At 31.4% G+C, this 21,352-nt stretch overlaps 3 protein-coding genes across 4 annotated transcripts in view; 2 read left to right on the top strand and 1 right to left on the bottom strand.

Annotated features, from left to right (window-relative positions):
* LOC126884896 (adhesion G protein-coupled receptor A3) overlaps positions 1–21,352 on the top strand; it is a 400,023-nt gene that overhangs the window by 264,060 nt on the left and 114,611 nt on the right. The gene's annotated exons all lie outside the window — the stretch shown is intronic.
* LOC126884897 (nucleolar protein 6) lies at positions 624–19,480 on the bottom strand. The gene is made up of 3 exons (XM_050651224.1): positions 17,501–19,480; positions 5,662–5,886; positions 624–3,202 (listed from the first exon to the last, which is right to left on the bottom strand). The coding sequence occupies exons 1-3, from the start codon at positions 19,364–19,366 to the stop codon at positions 1,907–1,909; spliced, it is 3,387 nt and encodes a 1,128-aa protein (XP_050507181.1). The 5' UTR covers positions 19,367–19,480; the 3' UTR covers positions 624–1,906.
* Positions 20,459–21,352, top strand: part of LOC114335056 (uncharacterized) — a 241,060-nt gene continuing 240,166 nt past the window's right edge. The window contains exon 1 of one of the 2 annotated variants that reach the window (XM_050651222.1): positions 20,459–20,764. The gene's annotated coding sequence lies outside the window, so the exon portion shown is untranslated. The remainder of the gene's footprint in view (positions 20,765–21,352) is intronic. The other variant, XM_050651223.1, reaches the window with a different exon arrangement.

Here is a 21,352-nt window from a genome sequence, read left to right as displayed (position 1 = left end):
CAAATTTCTATTCCTTAAACCGGGATATTCCTATAACCGGTACTCTAATAAGCGGGTTCGACTGTATCTATTATATGAAAGTAAACTTGAATTCAGGATTAGATTATAGGTACATATATTATTGGACTACATATTGGCAAGTTAGAAATTTTATTTAGAAAATTAGTTCATATTAAATGGTAAATACTTTTGTTTAGTAACAAAAAATAAAAAACAGATGGCCATAAACAAAAAACAAGAAATAAATGTAATTATATGTTAAAAAAACTTATCAAACCTGTCGGAATTCTGACGTGTCGGGATTTTTCCCGTCGGGATTTTGGGGTAGGCCCGTTGTCACCTTGTCGAACTCCAACTTCTATGTTGATAGTGTGTGTATTTCCCTCCTGTTGTTAGCTATGTTACAGAGCTGTGCATTTTCACTGTTTCAATAAGTGCCTCTCTTCTTCAGTCTCTTTTATCCTGTACCTCTACCTCCCCAATATTCCTGCTCCATTTGATTTTGTACAAGTTAGAGAATATTCCCGTTTCTTCAGTAGCCTTGAGCATTTCTGTTGTTATCTGGACCTGGTCCCTTGTCAACTTTAAAGTCAATTTATGTAATTTAATAAAAAAAACAACAATATTATTCTCATATTTAATAACAACAGTTATTTCCAGTGCTGTTTTTGTGACGGTACGCGCCGGTACCTCTCGAGACACAAAATAAAAAAGAATGTGTGTGTACTTTGTACGCACGTAAGAAGATATTCTTCTATTATATAATAGGTAATTTAAACGAAGTAAATATACTTAAATGGTTATTTGTACTTATTTTGTTTAAAAATCAAACTAACTTTCTTATCTACCACTTTCAAAAAAGAAGAATATCTTCAAAAATTATATAATAATATACTTACAATCATAAAATCTATAAAAAAATAATAACTTGCTTGGGGCTCGAACCCACTTCACGTCTACCGCGCCGTACGAAAGTTGACGGCATTTCAAACTGCACCACATTCGCGTATACGTCATGTGGTAATATACACAAACTAAACGTTTACACCATAAATTTATACGAATTTAATAAAATTATTAGTTTGTTTTTTGTCGAAATAAAATACAACAAAATATAGAGTAAGAAAACGATATATGAGATGAAGATTTGTAGAAAGTTTGTTCGTAATCAGATTATGTAAATTAAAGCATTGCCTACTAATAGGTAACTACATTATTTTGTTTACATTTTCCAAATAGATATGTATCGAAACTATTAGGTATTTCCAACTAAAACATTTAGAATTACGTACCTGCGGCTTTTCAAAACTATTTAAAAAGTCACTATAATTATAAATTTGATTTTATTTCTGTCCACACATCAATAAAAACTAATATTATACAATATTTTTGTTTACCGATAACCTCCATATTGAACAATTACTGACAGATCATTTCAAAATTTCAATACCCAATCAGAGCCCGTATAACGACTAATACCATACTGTCGGTGTGCGCATGCGCGCGGATCAATCAAATTTTACCCTCAATCGATTCGCCGCTAAAGAAGAATATCTTAAAAAAAACAACAAAACTATAGACAAATTCCTTAATTTTTCCTTGCTCCCAAATAGCTTTCAAACGCCCTTACTGAGGCTAAATTTAAAAACTTTTCTCGGGGGCGGACCCTCCTTATGAATAACCCCCAGACCCACTGGAACATTGCGTACCGGAACCTGTATAGTTACAAAAACAGCACTGTTTATTTCTATACATTATTATAAATATTATACCAAAATAGTATAGTTGTATGTATACAGTTCTAAACCTGACATAAAAGTTTTTGTAGTGATTATGCTGTTAAATCACGGTTAATAACAGAACATGTCATTTGCACGAGAAAATCTCCAAACATCTTCAGTAGTCTCTATTTCCTCTCGATATATTGCACCAAACCTCTTCCCAATACGTAAAAGTCCTCGATTACACGATCAAAGTTAAAAACAACTTTACCCTCCTTTATTTCACTCCCGTTAATTTTACCAACCTTAAACTCATCCGTTTCAAAGACTCTCGGGTGCCACAAAACTCCTATTACATTGCCTCCATAGCTGTCGTGGAAAAACAACGCGTATTTTCCATAATTTTCTCTCAGAGTTTTCAAATATTCTGCGACAGGGTCGAAGTTCACTATCGGTATTCGATCGGAGTTATTGGCTTCGTATTTTTCTACTACCGTTCTCTTTTCGACGGCAGAAAAGGCGATTTGCTCGTGCCTTCTGGAATTAAATGCTCGTTTTATGTTAATTAGGGCGTTAAATCCTTCAAAGTTAGGTATAAAAAGCTCCTTTATACCTAGGTTGTTCTGTCCTACGATAATCTGATCGATAAACTTCAAGCTTTCTACAGCTAATAACTTAATTCGGTTCAAAATCTGCTTGGATGGAGCATTCTTGGTTATTGTACTGGAATGGTCATACGGTGTAACAATGCAGAGATTTGGAAAGCTGTTCCTGTTATTAGTAACTTCAGACTCAATCGTAGCTATGTCGTCTTTGGATATTTCTTCGTTGAAATTGACTATTACTAAATATAAGGTAAAGTCTGTTTCAGATAGGAACTTGAGGAACCTCAAGAACGATTTTTGTGGAGTGACTGGGTTAGGGGAGTTTTCGTTGAGGTACAGTGAAGCAGCTAGAAGATTTATAACCAGATCTGAAATATGGAACTCGTCCAGAAGATTAGCTCTTAACCATCGCTTGATTAGAGCGGTACCAGGTCCGTAACTCGGATATGCAGACTGTATACCCCTCAGACCACCAATTATCTTCGGTACCACACTCAACGACATTTCCATATTATAACTTTCCAGGGATTCTTTATAGCTAGTTACACCACTCTCACTATGTATTTTCTTCACTAGACCAACTTCTTTAGACACGAACAGCCTGTACCGGAACACTACACCTTGGTAGAAAACGTCTAAATATCCAGGAGTAGGATGTGTGAGGAGCCCATGGTTATCTTTCAGTAGCTTCGCGATGTCTAGGTAAAAGATGGTTTTGATGTCTCGAAGAGCTTGAAGATCGTTCGGCCATTTCGAGCTTTGTTCGAGCTGTAACACGCAGTCTACTGTTTGAACGAATCGTGGAACTTTCTTCATTTTTTGGTCTACATTGAAGATTATATTGTCACCCTTAGTTAAGAGTATGCTAGAATCCGGCTGAAAAAAAATATGACACAATTAGAAAATCAATTTAATATATGTACAATACAGGGTGTCCCCGAAAATAGTGCGTTCCTTAAAGGTATAGGTACAAGGCACAATGTGGAGCAAAAAAGGCTTATAACATTTTTTTTCTAAATTGATCCGTTTGACCAAAAAACGAAAATACATTTTGATATGCAAATTGAAGTCTGGCAACTACGCAAAGTAGGTTTGTAGGTCAGTTGCATCTGGTAGGTAAAATAATGTAAATATCAACCAAACCCATATCCATTATTTTGCAGTTAGGTACCTACGATGTCAACAACCCCAAAAATCACACCTCAAAGTAAATAAACAAGGGGTTATTAGGTTAAATTTCCAGTCACAGCAAGTTCTTCTATGCTACGTTGCCATGTCATTCAAATTTATGAAAATAAAAATTCACTTATATGGAGAACAATATAATTTTTTTCTTGGAAACGGTTATCTTTAGAAAAACTGTTATAGGACTTTTTTGTTCTAAATTGTGTATTACCTATATCCATATCTTAAAGGAACACACTATTTTCGGGGACACCCTGTATATGAATTAGGACAAGGAATGATTAACTATGTCCTAAAAGTTTTGGCACAAAATTCATTGGCTTTAATTTTAACAAAAACAAAATAATATCAAGTTGACTTTGGAAACAAAAGCTTGTTTACATTGTCTACTGTTTTGAAGTTGTCTACTGTGTTGAAGTTTTCGCTTTAAGATGTAGTATAAATTAGAAATATAGCACCATCTATTAACAATTCTGAAAAATGCCTACAATAAATGTTACTTATTTTTTCATGAGGAATACAAATCTGCAATAAAAATGGGGGTTACTATTAAAGATTTTAAAGTTACCCCCCACCCTACCTCCAGGGTATAGGGTGGAGGGTCGTATTTGGTGTATTTCGATAGGTTTTTGACAAATATTAAAAACTCGTGTTTTTTGGTTTTTCATTTGGAAGTGTAATTCTCGAAATATTAGACCGTTTTTATAATTTACATAGGGTATCACGATAAACCGTTTTTTTCCGATTATAGCGCCATCTATCCACAATTTAAAAAAATGTCTTGAATAAAGGTTTTTTTTTATTATAGGTTATTCACTACATGCAATCAATAAACAAAAAAAATTATAAGCATGTTAGTTGTTTGTTCAAAGGGGTGTAAGTATAAATTTGGATTTGTTATCCAATGATAACAAAGACTCCACTAGCCTCTTAAATTATTGAACTGTGCCCTGAAAGGGTAAGTAGTTCACTGCACTGCACTACACGACACTTCACTTCTGCTTAGAACCTATGTGGTAGCTCCAGTGGTTTGTGCCTCCTCAGTCTCCGAGTCTGCTCACTATTATCCAGCAGGTTTAGTGCAAGATTATTAGGGTGGTTTTCTAATTTTACCAAATAGCGGCTGCTGTATTCACTCACTGTCTCCTTTACTGTGGCTACTTGAAGATCGTCTCTGATTTCTCTGTTAGGTATAAACCAAGGTGCATTTGTTACGGTCCGTAGTACCTTCGACTGAAAGCGTTCCAATATCTCTATGTTTGAGTTTGCAGCTGTACCCCATAGTTGTACACCATATGTCCATATTGGTTTTAAGGCTACTTTATACACCAATAATTTGTTTTTTAAACTAAGCTTTGACTGTCTTCCCAATAGCCAGTAGTATTTGCTGAGTTTTAAGCCAAGTTGTTTTCGTTTGTTAAAAATGTGCTTTCTCCAGGTCAGTCCTTTATCCAAGTGCATCCCTGAATACTTAACGCTGTCAGATTGAGGCAGATCTTGTCCATTTAGTGTAACAGGTGGCACTGTACCTCTGCATTTGGTAAATGTAACCAGAAAACGCATTAAAGAGAGTGGGGGATTTAGTTCTCAGATATTCTTTGTGAACTTTCTTTTTCTGAATAATTGTAACTTTGAGATCTGGAGAAAACCACACCGGAAATTTCTTTGCTGAATACTTTTTAACAGGAACATAAAGATCAATTGTTAAGTATATAATATCGTAAAAAATACTGATCATGTCATCAAGAGACTTATTTTTAAACAAATTATCCCAATTAAATTGAGAAAGAAAACTTGTAACATCTAGGACAAAGAATCTAGGACGTTCATCGCATGGAAGTCTCTATAAAAAGCGTCACCAGTCAGTCCAGGGTTGTTAACACATGATTCACACTTAAATTCAAAAGATATAGGTGGATGATGAATTTTGTGTTAATTTAATCAAAAAACACTTTTTAAAATTGTATTCTTCCTACTATACGTCCACTATTATATTTATAAATATGTCTATTTGTCAGCTAGACAGTGTTGCCACATCTCATACAACGGCCTGTTTAAATAAAGACGACCATGTCTTTACCCCTGTGTGGAAAAGGTGAAAATGTTGTGTAATTGATGTCAATAATAACAATATCTATATAGGTTCGTACCTGATAATTAGCTGGTATCGGTGGAAAAGGTTGAGCGTAGGCGAAGACATCAGATACTCCTTGCACACCAGTGATCTTCAACGGCAACTGCAACATCCTCAACATCTTGCTCAATGCATCCGACGCGTGAATAATTTTTAGACATGTCTCTTCGTTTGTACCACTTGGGTAATTCGGTACTAAACGTTTGAATAAAATTACGTCTTCGAACTTGTCATAGAAAATCTGAAATATATAAAGAAGTACGTAAGTATAGTAGGCTCGGTAATCGGCTGTAAATTTTAAACCGAATGTAACAAAATTCAGTTTGGCAACATTGTGTGAATACCAAGTCTTGAATAAAATAAAAAAATTAAAATGATTATTTCATTCATATGAGATTCTGACCAATAGAAAGCTACAGAAATCTGAATTAAATCGATAATTTTTGATAATCTCCCGTCGTTAAGTATACTACGTCAGATGCCCTTCGTTGCTATGAAAAAATACATTCAGTGACATTAATGACAATTAATGTTTTAAAAATTATAAAAGTGATGACTTTCAATGGTCAAATATTTATAAAAACTGTGTTTTTAATGGTACTTACATAAATAAATTACAATAAAATTTTGGTTTTGAAGAGTTTTATTCATGAAATAATCGCAACAAATTGCACTCGACCTCTGAAATTAATATAGAATTTTTGCTCTCGTGACACTTTCGACATAATTTCACTCGCCTTCGGCTCGTGAAATTAAAACTGTCAAAGTGTCACTCGGGAAAAATTCAATAATTTCAGAGCTCTTGTGCAATTACTACTGAATACATTTTTATTGAATTAAAATGAAACATATTATAAACAACATTAATCCAAGTAATGAAGCTTAAAATAGGACAAAACCTCGCAATTTTTACAGAATGGATAGATTTGCTTGAAAATTTGAGAATAAGTAGTGGATAGTCCAAGGATCAAAATCTATAATATGATGTCGTAAGGCGCTTTTACCATGGGGGTGGTTGCCACCAAATCACGGGGGTGGAAATTTTTTATTATATTTTTACCGCAAAAGTTGGTAAAAACATTAATTCTAAGCAAAAAATTCAAAAACTGTAAGTTTTATCAAAATAGTTATGATTACCAAAATTGAAGATAATAAAAAATAAACGAGATTTATTATTCGAAAAACCTTTGAGAATTAATAAAAAGTGAGTTATAGGTGATGGAATGTATATTTTTTTCGGCTAGTACCCAAATCTAAGTATTCAAGCTCAAATAACGGGAAAACAGTGCATTTTATAAAATATATTTACTAAACACTTGTCAAAGTACTCAAGAATACCTATCAATACATTTTTTGATAAAATTAATAGTTTTTGATTTATTCGCTATCGAAAATGTTAGTTTTATATCGAAAAAATCAATGTTATTAATCAGTGTTCTGCTAATAACTCAAAAAGTTTTCGTTTTATCAAAACAACTTTGCTTAACAAAAATGCACCTTTTGAAAAAATAAACAAAACCGTGTTTTCTAATTTTCTTTAAGACCAATAGTAATCGAGCTATACTTTATTATATTGTAGCTCTTCTTCGTCAAATGCTAAATATTGTAGTTTCAAACTCAAAAGACGGGAAAACTATGCATTTTTCGAGGATAACTTGTTTAAACTAATTTAAAGTATTTAAAAATATCTATCTCCAGAAATAAAAAAAGTCTCTAGCTCAAAAATTAAGTGACTTATAATGAAAAGAATGTCAGTCCCTATTTTTTCCAGGGAATAAGTGATCCCACACAATCCCCTAATCACCACCCTAATTTAAATTAGTTATTGACCTTATTCGGTCTTCTTTATTTATTTATTATTAACAGGTTCTAGAAGTTTGACCGGCTTAGAATAATTAGTTTTAAAAAAAATGGATTTAAAAGCGAATAACGAATTTTTGTTGTTTGGTAAAAAAATGCCCTTTTCTTCAGAATAAAAAGATTAGTATTAGAGATACGAAAAAATGTTTAAATATGAAATTGTAGCTTATTTAATTTCCAAGAAAATAGTTTACAAAAATTTTTTTTACGGCAAAAATTGAGAGTGCTATTGACAATTAAATCTTGTAATAACATGAAAAACCAACTTTACCAACCCAAAAACGTACAAAATTCTTTTTTGCAAAACTTTTTAAGATGAAAAATAAAAAAATTACGGTTGAGAAATCAATGTATTTATTTGAAAAAAAAAATGAGAAATCCAATTTCAAACATAATAATGTAAGTTAACGGTGTTTTTAGTCATTGGCCTTATTTATTCTTCTTTATTTATGTATTATTAATAGATTCTAGAAGTTAGATTGGCTTAGAATGATTAGTATTTAAAAAAACTGGAGTTAAAAGCGAATAACGAATTTTGGTAATTTGGTAAAGAATGCCATTTTCTTCAGAATAGACAGATTAGCATCAGAGATACGAAAAAATGTTTAAAAATGAAATTGTAGGTTATTTAATTCCCAAGAACGTGGTTTGAAAAAATTTTTTCTACGGTAAAAATTGAGTGAATCGTAAATGGTTGAATTAAAAAAACATTGATTTTTTCGATATAAAACTAAACTTTCGATAGCGAATAAATAGAAAACTATTAATTTTATCAAAAAAATGTATAGAACATTTTTTGCTTAGAATGAACGATGTTATCAACTTTGCGGTCAAAATATATTAAAAAATTTCCACCCCCGAGATGGGGTGGCAATCCCCCCATGGTAAAAGCGCCTTTCGGCATCATATAAATTTTGATCCTTGGACTATCCACTACTTACTAGAGTTGCACAAGTTTGACTTGAATGTTTGAACTTGACTTGAGTTTGACTTAATTTCAAGTCAAACTCAAGTCAATCCTTCTGTCATTAATTCAAGTCAAGTCAAACTGGTCAATAGTTACAGGTTTGAAAATTCAAACTGTTTGTCAAACTAGTTTGAAAGAGTTTGAAAATTAATTTATTTAGTAGATATACAGTAGAACGTCAATAATCCGGATTAATTGGGACCGAACCCCATCCGGATTATCAAATTATCCGGATTATCGAAATTACCTCAAAGAAGGCCAGTATACACATTAAAGTACAACAAACGTTTTAAAATTTTATGTTTTCTCTTGTACAGTAAAGTGTCTAGAGGTGAAATTAATCAAAACATTTTTTTATGTTTAAACACTGTATTGTAATTAATTTATAATAGCAGCATGTGTACAGTAAAAACATCAGACACTATTTGGGCTTTTAAAAAAATGTGTAAAATATTTTTGAACTGCGGTAGAGGCTCGTTTTTCGCAGCTAAGTTCTTAATTTATTTTAAAAGAATCAGATATTTTTGCTAGATACAAATCCGGATTATTGACGGTCCGGATTTTTGACGTCCGGATTATCGACGTTCTACTGTACTTTTCTTCGAGATAAAAATGTTAGTAATTTTTCAGGAACGCAACTCATAAATATTGGCAATATCATTTTGGGCGTACATTCGGGTGTATTTTGGCAATACACCCGATTTGGACGTCGAAATGTTTGAAATGTGGTGCCTACGTCGAATGCATAGAATATCATGGATGGACAGAGTCAGACATGAGGAAGTACTAAGAAGAGCGGGTTTATAGGATAGGGAACTTTTTAATTATGTTAAAAGTAAGAAGACTACATACTTGGGGCACATATTACGAAGATAACGATACACTTTTCGGTATCTGATACTCGACGGAAGTGTAGAGGGTAAGAGAGGACTGGGACGTAAACAGATGTCATGGCTGCGTATTCGCCAATGGACAGGGATCCACAGCTATGAAATGCTTCGCAATGCTGCTAAAAACAGAATTATGTAATCCTGACTATCTAAGGTTTCCCCTGACAAGACAATGTACGGTGGACGCCTACGCAGAAATGCACAGCATCTTAAGAAGACGAAATATGAATTTATAATTGCCAGACATTTTTGCACGTTTTATTTATCTCAAACTATTAGTAGTCCGTTCTTTAACGGTAAAATATTGCAAAACCTCTAAATTTTAAAGAACCGTTTGGATTGACATGAAATTTGGCATACACATAGCTAACAAGTCAAAGAAAAAAAGTGATATTGTGCCGATATGTGCTTTTGCCCCGGGGTGCTTTTCACCCCCTCTTGGTGGTGAAAAAGTATTCGTCCAAAGTAAGTCCGAAAATTGATAAACTGACTAATTTTAAGTAACTTTTGTTCTATAGAGTTTTTTCACTAAGTCAATACTTTTCGAGTTATTTGCCAGTGAATATGTTCATTTTTTCAACAAAATAACCACACTTTTAGACGGTTTTTTGCAAATATCTCAAATAGTACGTATTTTGTCGAAAAAACATTCGTAGCAAAAATATAGCCTGTAAAATATTTGAAAAAATGGTGTATATATCACGTTTCTATACCTAGTAGAAGCAGAGTTATAGCTAATTAAAAATAGGTTCATATTCGTCAAATTCCAAATGGAATACTTTAACGTGAAATAACCAAAAATGAAGCACATTTCGGGGAAAACTCATTACAACTTATCTAAAGTGTTTAAAAAAAGCTTCATTTTTGTTTTTTTAAAAAAATTTCTAGCATCAAAAGTAAACAAGTTACGCTCAAAATAAAGTTAGAACCTTTTTTTTTGGTAAAAAAATCGGGAAAATCACCCCCTAATTAGTATCTCAAATGAACTTAATCGTTACGACTTCACAAGTTTCTTGACCCGTGTATGTATTGTTTTTATGATCTGTAAGTTTCATCGGTTCAAAGTCCTTATTTTTGAAAGGGCTGTAGTTAAAAGGGGTTGAACGAGTCACTCATCACGAATGTATGCAAAATTAGAAACACCAAATCTCAATCAATTTTTGTCTAACAGAAAAACAAAAAAATACAGACATGATATTCAGAAAAGCAATGCTGACTTTTTTGTTTTTCGAGATTTGGTATCTCTAACATTTTTTAAGTTATTTTGAAAAAAAGCATATTTTTCAAAATTAAAATTTTTAAAAATTTTACTTTAGAACCAAATTTTTTCCAAAATAAGCACTTTGAATCGATGAAACTTACAGATCATATAAACATAACATAAGTAAAATAATTTGGGGAGCGGTAACGATTAATTTCATTTAAGTTGCTAATTAGGGAGTGGTCTTCCCGATTTTTTTTGCCAAAACAAAGGCGACCAACTTTATTTTGAGCGTAACTTGTTTAAATTTATTGCTAGAAACTTTTTATAACAACAAAAATAAAGCTTTTTTTAAACACTTTAAAAAAGTTATAATGGGTTTTCCCCAAAAAGTGCTTAATTTTTTGGATATTTTACTTCGAAGTATTCTATTTGAAATTTGGTGAATATGAATCTATTTTTCATTGGCTATAACTCTGGTTTTACGAGGTCCAGAGACCTAACGCGTACGCCATTTTTTTTATTTTTTTACAGGATATATTTTTACTAAGAACGTTTTTTTCGACAAAATACTTACTTTTTGAGTTATTTGCGAAAAACCGTCTAAAAATGTAGTTATTTTGTTGAAAAATGAACATATTCACTCGCAAATAACTCGAAAAGTGTTGACTTGGCGAAAAAGCTCTATAAAACAAAAGTTACTTAAAATTAGTCAGTTTATCCATTTCCGGACTTATTTTAGACTTACATTTTTTCACCCCCAAGAGGGGGTGAAAGTCAGCCCCAGGGCAAAAGCACACATCGGCACAATATCACTTTTTTTCTTTGATATGTAAGCTATGCGTATGCCAAATTTCATGTTAATCCAAGCGGTTCTTTAAAATTTAGAGCAAAAACCGTGAAAGAATGGACTATAGTTGATAATGACAGATTTAAATAAAATATTAATAAATAAAGCTTATCGTCAAAATTTTCAACAAAATAAAAAATTACCTGGATAAATTATTTTTGTTTTAAATCAAATAATTATAGAATAGAGACAGGACAAAATGAAATTGAAGTCGTATCAAAATTTATACTTATATTTAAGAAAATCTTTATTATTTTCTCATTTTTTCCCTTGCAGAACAAATATTGCATTTTCTATAAGATATTATTGTATTAACATTTCACTACCAAGAAACACGTCTTAAATCCATCTTAAAAACATGTGCGGGCAATATGCATTCCCGAATTTGTCGAAACTTGGGTAAAAATGGGTACCTGCCAGTACTAAAAGGTTCTTTGATATTTTACATTATTTGTTGCTTTATTGTTGTAACTCTAATAAAAAAATCCTTCTATTCTTTAATCTATTATGAAAACGAATTGGCAGAACGATGGTCCAGAAATACCTACACTTTGGTAGTTTTATACCTATTTCATAGATGACTAATAAAACTATTACCATTAAGAGTACAAAGTACCTGGTATTGATAGTTAAAGGAATCGTTACAAATAGTCAAAAATAACGAAAATTAACGTCACTGCTAAATACATATTATTTGTACGCTTTTAAATCTATCTGGCTGGTGACTAAAACCGAATTAATGTCTGGTAGTGCACTTATTTTTGTACAATATATACAAATAATATAATATTAAAATTACAGACCTACTAAAATAATTAATTGTTTAATTAAATTTTACCATTAAATATATTTTTCATAATTCATTTTTTACTTTCTTCAGTTGAAACTTTGAACAAGTACTTAAGACTTGCATAGGAGTCACCTGTTGCAGGAAAGCAGAACGTTAGCAGCATTCTTTATTTGGCAGTAATTGCTTTTTGAAATTTGTATCATTTTTAGAAATGCTAGGTCTAATCAAATTCAACAAAATCTCAAAATCTTCCTTAGACATTCTACAGAAATTTGTAACTTGGCCTAAATTGTCAATCATTAAATCACTTAACAAGGCATCACCTCCTCCATTTTTCCCTTTTGTAACAAACTCAAACATCACACTCTCTTCTTCCTTTTTTTCCGGCAAGTCCTGCAATAACTATAAAACTAGCAGCGCTAACGATTATATCTTCATCTGTATCCGACATTGGTTCGCCTCAATGTAAATGGTCCTACCACAGCATAGTAAATATAAGATACACAGCATAGTAAATATAAGTATATATTAGATTAGTATATATTAGATTTTATTATGCTGTATATATTAGATTTTATTACGCTGTGGTCCTACTTTGTAGCGAACGTATAACCAAGCGAACACCTACGAATTCGTTCCTTCGTTCGTTCGTTCGTGTTCGCTTTGATTTAAATGCACCTTCAGATGTTTTAAAGAACTAGTTCCACTATGTCATTTTTATAACACTGTTTTCATTTTTACATAATGTGCACTTTACAATTTTCATTGTTTTGGAATTGCCTGCCGGAACATTAAATAAATCAGTATATTACCTACATATTTATTTTTCTTGTTAATTAATTCTGACTCGCCTACAGATTTTTTTGTCTTAATTTTTGCAGTGGTTATATTTTCAAAATCAGATTCACTTTTCAGCACACCTTTCAAAACTAACGTATTATAACAAACAAGCAAAGCATATGCTTTTAAATATGAATATAACCTATTATGTACAACTAATTTGCGGAGTATTTAGCAGAGTACAGGTTCAGATCTGTCCAAATAAGTCAAAACAAAAGGCGGTATGCTCTCAATTAGAATTAAAAATAAACATGTTGCACGATATGATATTCAAACTTCAAACTGTTTGAAGAAGTTTGATTTCAAGTCAAACCTAAAGATATCGAAATCAAGTCAAGTCAAACTTTTTTACAAAAAAAGTTTGGTTTTCAAGTCAAGTCAAGTTTGTTGAGTAAAATCAAACTAGTTTGACTTGATGCATCTCTACTACTTACTCTCAAATATTCAAGCAAATCGATCCATTCTGTAAAAATTGCGAGGTGAAAGGCTTTGGTTCCTGGACTAATTGTTTTTAAGGCGATTTCCCTTAAAAAATTGTTTCTAAGGCAAAAAGTGAGTGAGCTATTGACAATTAAAACTTGTAATAACATACAAAAACCACTGTTACCAACCCTTTCAAAGTCACGTCTTTTTGCGCATGAGGGTTTTAAAAGGATTTAATACTAATAGCCTTATAGATCTTGTAAAAACCTACAAAATCCTTTTTTTATCAAACTTTCTAAGATAAAAAATAAAAAAGTTACGGTTAAAAAATCAATATATTTTTTTGAAAAAAAAAGAGAAATCCAATTAGAAGCATAATAATGTAAGTTAGCGGTGTTTTTAGTCATTGGCCTTATTCAGCCTTCTTTATTTATGTATTATTAATAGATTCTAGAAGTTTGACTGGCTTAAAATGATTAATTTTAAAAAAACTGGAGTTAAACGCGAATAACGAATTTTTTAAGTTTGGTAAAAATTGCCATTTTCTTCAGAATAGAAAGATTAGCATCAGAGATACGAAAAAATGTTTAAATATGAAATTGTAGGTTATTTATTTCTAATTACATGGTTTAAAAACTTTTTTTCTACGGCAAAAATTGAGTGAATCGTAAATGAGTATACTATGAGTAAACATTGATTTTTTTTTATATAAAACTAACACTTTCGATAGCGAATAAATCGAGAACTGTTAATTTTATCAAAAAAATGTATAGAACATTTTTTGCTTAGAATGAATGTTTTTATCAACTTTTGCAGTCAAAATATAATAAAAAATTTCGACCCCCGAGATGGGGTGGCACCCCCATGGTAAAAGCGCCTTACGGCATCATATAGATTTTGATCCTTGGACTATCCACTACTTATTGTCATATTTTCAAGCAAATCGATCCATCCTGTAAAAATTGCGAGATGAAAAGCTTCAGCTCCTGTACTACATGGGAAAAATAGAGAAGAAATATTACTAAAAATAATGAATAAAATATTCAAAAACAAAGACCTCTCAGAAGATTGGAAAGTTTCACTAATAATAGTACCCTCTATTCAGGGTATTTGAGAAACAACTGAATTGATGGGGTCATTTATACTGGATGAAAGATAGCATACCAGTGAAAGAGTGTAGGAAGCAAAAATATTTAAAAACAAAAAAGATGAAGACCAAGGCAGATATGGAATGAAATAAACAGAAAGATATAAAGCTGCAAAGCATGGAAGAAATTTATTAAGAAATAAATTAGTATTACGCTCTATACATATAATAAGTTAATAGGAATACAAGATGGGTAGAGCAAGATCTCATATATGTGTCATTTGGTATATGCCCAAAAATTTATCAAATAAAGAATTAAGTAAAGCCAAGTTTATGTAACCTTCTGGCTAAGGTCTAGTAAGGTTTTCAGGTAGCTTGTGAAGCTGGTAACATAGCCACTGAGCTATGGCTGCCAAAAAAATAAAGCATGATAGACATATAGACCTTTTAAAAACAAACCTCAGTTTGTTACTTTACTACTGTGTAATTATGGCAAGTCCTAGAAAAATCCCCTATTAATACAACTTTGATGAAAAGCAGTACAAAAATTCTACTACAACACCCAATCAAACATAAAAATCAACAACAGATTATCTGATAGCTTCATGGTGAATAAGAGACTACAACAAGGATGCAGCTTATCGCCAACATTGTTTAAAACCTATATAAATGAGGTCTTGAATAAATAGCAGAAATCATGTTTTAGCATGATGATAAAGATGATCTAATATTTATGACAAACCGGCTGTTTCGAGAATACAAAAAATTGGGCCTAAAATATAGAGAAAAACAAATATATGTGTATAGAAGGAGAGAAAAATGAGTTATAACTAGAGGATGATATGGTTATCGAACCAAGCTCTGATTATGTATACCACCAGAACAACAATCCAACAAAATGGAAGGACAAAATACAAGATAGAAGAAAGAATTATGAAAGGAAAGAAATAATAGGAACTTTGAAGTCACTACTCAAAAACCGTATCAAAAGAAAAGAAAACACAGCTATATAATAGCATCTTAAAAGCGTGGTACTATATAGATGTGAAACCTGACAATGGAATAAGTGAACAGAACAGAAGTTGCTCGCATGGAAATGGACTTCTGGTGAAGATCAGTCTGCATGTCTAGAGTCTCATACATAACGAATGAACAAGAATGAGACATTATGAATAGGAAAACGAACATAATAGAAGAAATCCAGGAAAACAACTTTGTTGGTATGGCCATGCATAGAGAATGGAGAAACATCAACTCCCAACGCTGATAATGGAAAGGTAACCTCCAGAAAGAAGGAAAAGGGGCAGACCAAAAACTACCTGTATAAGTGGAATCCAAAAAACAATGTCTGAGGGAGATTTAATGACCTGGAGATTGGACAGATCGACTCAGCTGGAAAATTGGAACCAAAAGGTGCAGGATACCAGTGGCGTGCTGGAACTTTTCAAGCGGCCCGGTGATTTTATAGAAAAGCGGCCTCCCATCATTTTACCTTCTATTATTATCAGGATGTTTTATTGTTATTTATAAAATCAAAAAAAAAAACAAAAATATAAATTATTTTTAAATCAACTTTAAACTCAATGATTTATTTTAATTTGATATATTTTTTATTTAAGAATAAGCAATAATTTTACAAATAATAAATGACATGTATGCCAATATTGTATGCAGTAAGGCAGAAACCATGATTTCCTGAATAAATATAATATGAATTTGATGTAGTAATTAAGATAAAAGTAAAATAAAATTTTGAGAATTTTTCAATCATGTATTAAGTTGAATTATAGTAAATCGATTATACAAGAGAGTACAAATACAAGTACAGTGCAAATACTTTAATTCAACAATATTTAAAATGTTAATAAAATGCAATAATCTAAACATTCTTTTACAATTATTTTATAAAATAATAACTTAACTCTCGACCAATAATTTCCGCATTAAAGTAGATTTTTCAGCAAATTCGTCGATTATTTCATCATTTTTAAGCTCATACAATGTTTCTTTTTCTATAGCCTTTAGTATAAATATTTCCAAGTGATCTTGTGTTAAAGTACTTCTTAACTGATTTTTTATGTATTTCAACGTTGAAAAGCTTTTTTCGCAAGATTTCTGTGTCACTGAAAGAATTAATAAATGCTTATATACTATTTAAATTTGGATAAGTACACTGATATAAGTTGTACTTATGCAAAACAGCGTAACAGCAAGCTATACAATCTTTATACTTATTAGTACCACACGGAGGTGAAGTTATCACGATATCAACAACATTGTCATTTGTTACTTCATGTTCATTATCACTTAGATTAATAATATCATCCTTCATAATTTCTATAGACTGAACATATTCCTCATTAACTCGATCTTCTATAATTTCAGTATTTTGCAAAATCCTATTTTTTAATACAATCCATTTATCAGCACAATCCACGAGTTCTTCTCTAATTGCAGTCGCAATTATGGTTGGATAAAATTTTTTTAATTTTTCAGTAAATGATTTAAATGCCGCTAAAGGTATACCATTTTTTATTGTCAAAATGTCTAGGATGTAGGATGCATATAACATCATAAATTTTTGGATTCACATCACATCATTTGTCTTGATCAAATCGTTTTTCAATAGTTCCAATAATTCGGAAAAAATGTGGAAGACATTTTTTATTCTGCAGAGTACATACATGTTTTAAGGAAATTGGAAAAATTTAAATTTTTTTGAAATGTTTTATTAATATTATTAGCAAAATTAAAATTCGATTAGAAATTAAAAATTATTTTTTTTTTGTTACATCTAAAATTTTTTGTAAAAAAATCCTATCTGACCGGCCTCAAGAGGCTGCGGCCTCTCGGTGATCGCACAGATTCATTTATATGGCCAGCACACCACTGCAGGATACTATAAACTGGTGTTATATAAACCTAAGTACATAATAAAAATATTTACCTTAAACTTCAACTGCAGTTTTTCTTCTAAAACAAAGTTGATGATCTTTTTGATTATATTTCTTTTCGCTCTAATGGTGTTGGTTCTAAAATAAACTGCTACATTTATAGACCCATCTCTGAACCTTCTATCTGTTGCAAGGTGTCCCCAGAAGTTTCGAAACTCAGCTGCTTCTTCAAACATATTGAAATCCGGGCCTTTGTCTAGAAAATTATACGCGTCATTTGGATTCAAGTTGATTCCAAGAAGATATCTCTTGATATCACTACCACACAGTTCGATTCTCGGTACAATATTATCGATTCTCTTGTTTAAACCTCTGTTGAGGGTATTTGAGATATGGTTGAATCGAAGGACGTTTTCATAACCAATATGTGTGGATTTTTCTTCATCAGAAAACGTAAATTTATTTTCATCACTAAGAGAATTGCTAATATCAATAACAACATCATATTGATGTGGAAACGGATACTTTGTGAGAAACAGTTCTCTAAAAGACGCAAATCTATTTTCATCGAGATGTTTAATAGCAACCTGACTTTCTAATTTAACTTTTTTGTACATATCTTTAGCTAAAAATGAAGTTAAATTGTAACATCCGGATTTATCTAGGAATACTACATCAAAATGTTGTCTAAACTTGGTTAAAATCTCGGAAGATACTTCTGTAATACTTATATTTTCCTTTAAAAGATCTGTAGAACTCAAAAAGTTCCAAAAATACCTCACTACTTGATACGAGCTCATAAACTTCGTAATTTTCTTCTTGTGCAATAAATAAGCTACCAAATACAGCACCAATATTTCCGTGAAAGCCCCAAAACCAATGTTAAGTTCTCTCTGAGTTAACCAAATACACAATAATTTAATTGCATCTTGAACATGTTCATGATCTTTTAAAACTTCTTTAACGAATTCGTTATTATCATGAAGAGTTACATCATGGGCTAGTAAACTGTTGTACAGAAATGTGGGAGAGCTTTTTAATGTATCTATATCAACTACGCATTCAAAAACATCAACTTTAACATTGTTTTGTTCTGGTAAAAATCTGGTACACTTAAATGATTCATTTTGTGGCGAAACGTATATGAAAACATCTGTTTTATCACAATCCTTAGGTTGCAGTTTTATTATTGGACACAAATGATTGTTTTCGTGATACACAATCTCTATGTTATCAACTAACCTCTTTTGTTTTAAATATTCAGCTACGTACAATAAATAATACCACCTCTTTACCAAATATCGATTGTTCAAATAGTCTTTTATTAAGAAAGCGCTTTGGGGCATTACTACGTTTATATTTAATGATAAATTGGGGCCTGGTAAACAATTATTTTCATACAAACCAAAACACTGGACACTTTCTGGTTTGTCGAGAAATAAGTTCACATCCTGATCAGTTTCAAATATTCTTTTATAAGTGGTAATTCTTAATAAAAGTGGTAGACATCCTTTCTTCTTTTTCTGTTTTGCCTTCTTTACTAACTTCTCTAGTTCAGCCAGTGTTAATTTATTAGCTGGTATCGATTCTAGAGTGCCATTAAATAGTGTTAACCACTGGGTCAACTTAGTCTTTCTTTTAGCCTTTATCTTAACTTCATTTAAGAGTTCTGTAATTTGGAGCCTAAATAAATTATTATTGTACAGATTTTCTACTTCCCTTAAATTGTTTAATTCCTCCACTGTCGGTGGTTTATATAAGTCGTTTTTACGTTTTTTCTTGGATGGGGAACCATCCGTTGTTGGAATGTCTTCATATTTTCTTTTTGATTCTTTCGGTTGCTGAACAGGATTGACATTTTCTACTTCATCTTCCGACTCGGAAGCCCATGCTTCATTTATTTCGTTCAATATGTTCATTTTTCATATAAGTATTAAGGTCAGATAATAAATTTTTTAAATTCGCACAAAAGTTTTTTGAGGTTATGAAAATAAAACACACGTGAAAACTTGTGAAAATAAATCCTATATCTGACAAATGTCATTGGTCATGTCAGTACCGTGATAGTGTGACGTCAAAACGTCAAAATTTTTCCAAACACGCTGTGTCTAGGGTATACGCTAACGTCTACGCAAATAAAAAAGTTAGGTAGAATGGGTAGAATTAAAGGTCGTAACAAATATTTTTCTATCAAACAAACACTAAACATATCAAAATAACGTGTATCAAAATATACAGTCACTGCCCACGCTAAATAGTCACTAGCTTGATGAAGTTTAACTTCTTTATTTGCGTACATTTTAGCGTGTACCTAGACACAACGTGTTTGGAAAACTTTTTTTGACGTCACGACTATCGCGGTCTATTCATGTCATGAGACATTTAAGATTAGACATTTACGGACCACAATACACTGTTGTCATATATTGTTAAAAACCTTTTGAAAACGTCTAAAGAAAAAAGAAATAATACCAGATAAAAATATAAAAATACAGAAACAAGTAAATAGCGATTTCCGGCATTGAAAAATCCACACTAGCTATTAGCTATCTTCACTCACCCTCAAACTAAATGTTACCCCTAAATAAAGTTGACTACGCCTATGATTTTGATTATGATTTCTATAAGTTTTAGATCTGTATATTTGGTTGCCTATAATAAAGGTAGACAACACGATTTATTTTGAAATTTGTTTGGATTATTAAATGATAAGACTATGAAATAGGTAATTACGAGTATCATTATTATTTTTAAATTTGATAATTATCGAAATCGTCCAAATAAATTATTTCTCTTATGACATAGTTTTATTACCTATTACCATTTCCGTATATTATACATCAATAAATAAACTAAGTAGAGAATATTCCACATCTTTTGTTTATCAAAAATACACATTTTATTAATTTTAATAGCGGTAATAAAAAAATATGTGTTTATAGGTTACTGTATGGTTTATTTATTACTTTTTCATACATGACCCAATGTTAAGTAGGTATACTCCATACTCCTCTCCGATCGGTATGCAAGCAACTCAGATGGGTACAAACTGGTGGTGGGAGTAGCTTTTGAAACCTCTCGTAATTCTTTGACTGAACTCTTGTATTTGTGTATCCATTTGCAAGTTCCGAAAGGTATTAGACGTGGGTCGGAATTTCTTTATCTCTCGGTTTTTATCATTCATTCATACATTTTCGGTAGTTCTCTCACAAAGTTAGTGTATTTTATGTCTTAAGTGTTGTTGAATTCGTGTTTTTGTATCTACTACGTGAAATATTTGTTGTTACTTAAGGAATATACTTAAAAATTTTCAGGAGGTGAGTTTGAATTTGTTTTTTGTTTGTTTATTTTTGTTTGAGTCAAAATCAAAGTATTGTTTTGATATTTTAGACAATTCAAAAGTTCGTCTCATGTTTTTGAAATATTTGAAATTGATTTGAAATTTTGGCATTCTTTGACCACATATTTATTAAGACTCTTGAATGTGTTGAATTTAATAACAAAAACATTATGCCAGGGTTCACACACTGGAAACAAGTTTTTAAGTTGTTTTTACACGACTTGAGTGCCTGAAGATGTTCATTTGGTTGAGTAAATATTTAAAGGTGCAGGTATTTAATAGACATCATAAAATTTTTGTTTATGTTCAATGTAATAATAATATTGGGGGATTTGGGATTGGGATAACTGTTGATTACTTGTTTTTGTGTTCTTTTATGTTTGGTATAGGATTTTGACTATAGTTCCTTTGCAGATGAGTTTATGAGAGTGTTATTGTTTATTTTATATATCTATAATTAATTATTAATGGTCAGCACTATTACATTATACATGTTTTGAAAGATATTTTCGATAAATAGTTTACGTATTTGCTTACCAAATTTCTTTTGAAAAACGAGCTGATT

Source organism: Diabrotica virgifera, chromosome 5 (assembly GCF_917563875.1).
Source record: "Diabrotica virgifera virgifera chromosome 5, PGI_DIABVI_V3a".
NCBI classification, from domain to species: Eukaryota; Metazoa; Arthropoda; class Insecta; order Coleoptera; family Chrysomelidae; genus Diabrotica; species Diabrotica virgifera.
Note: the sequence above shows the minus strand (reverse complement) of the source record. Positions and strands in the feature narration are given on the sequence as shown.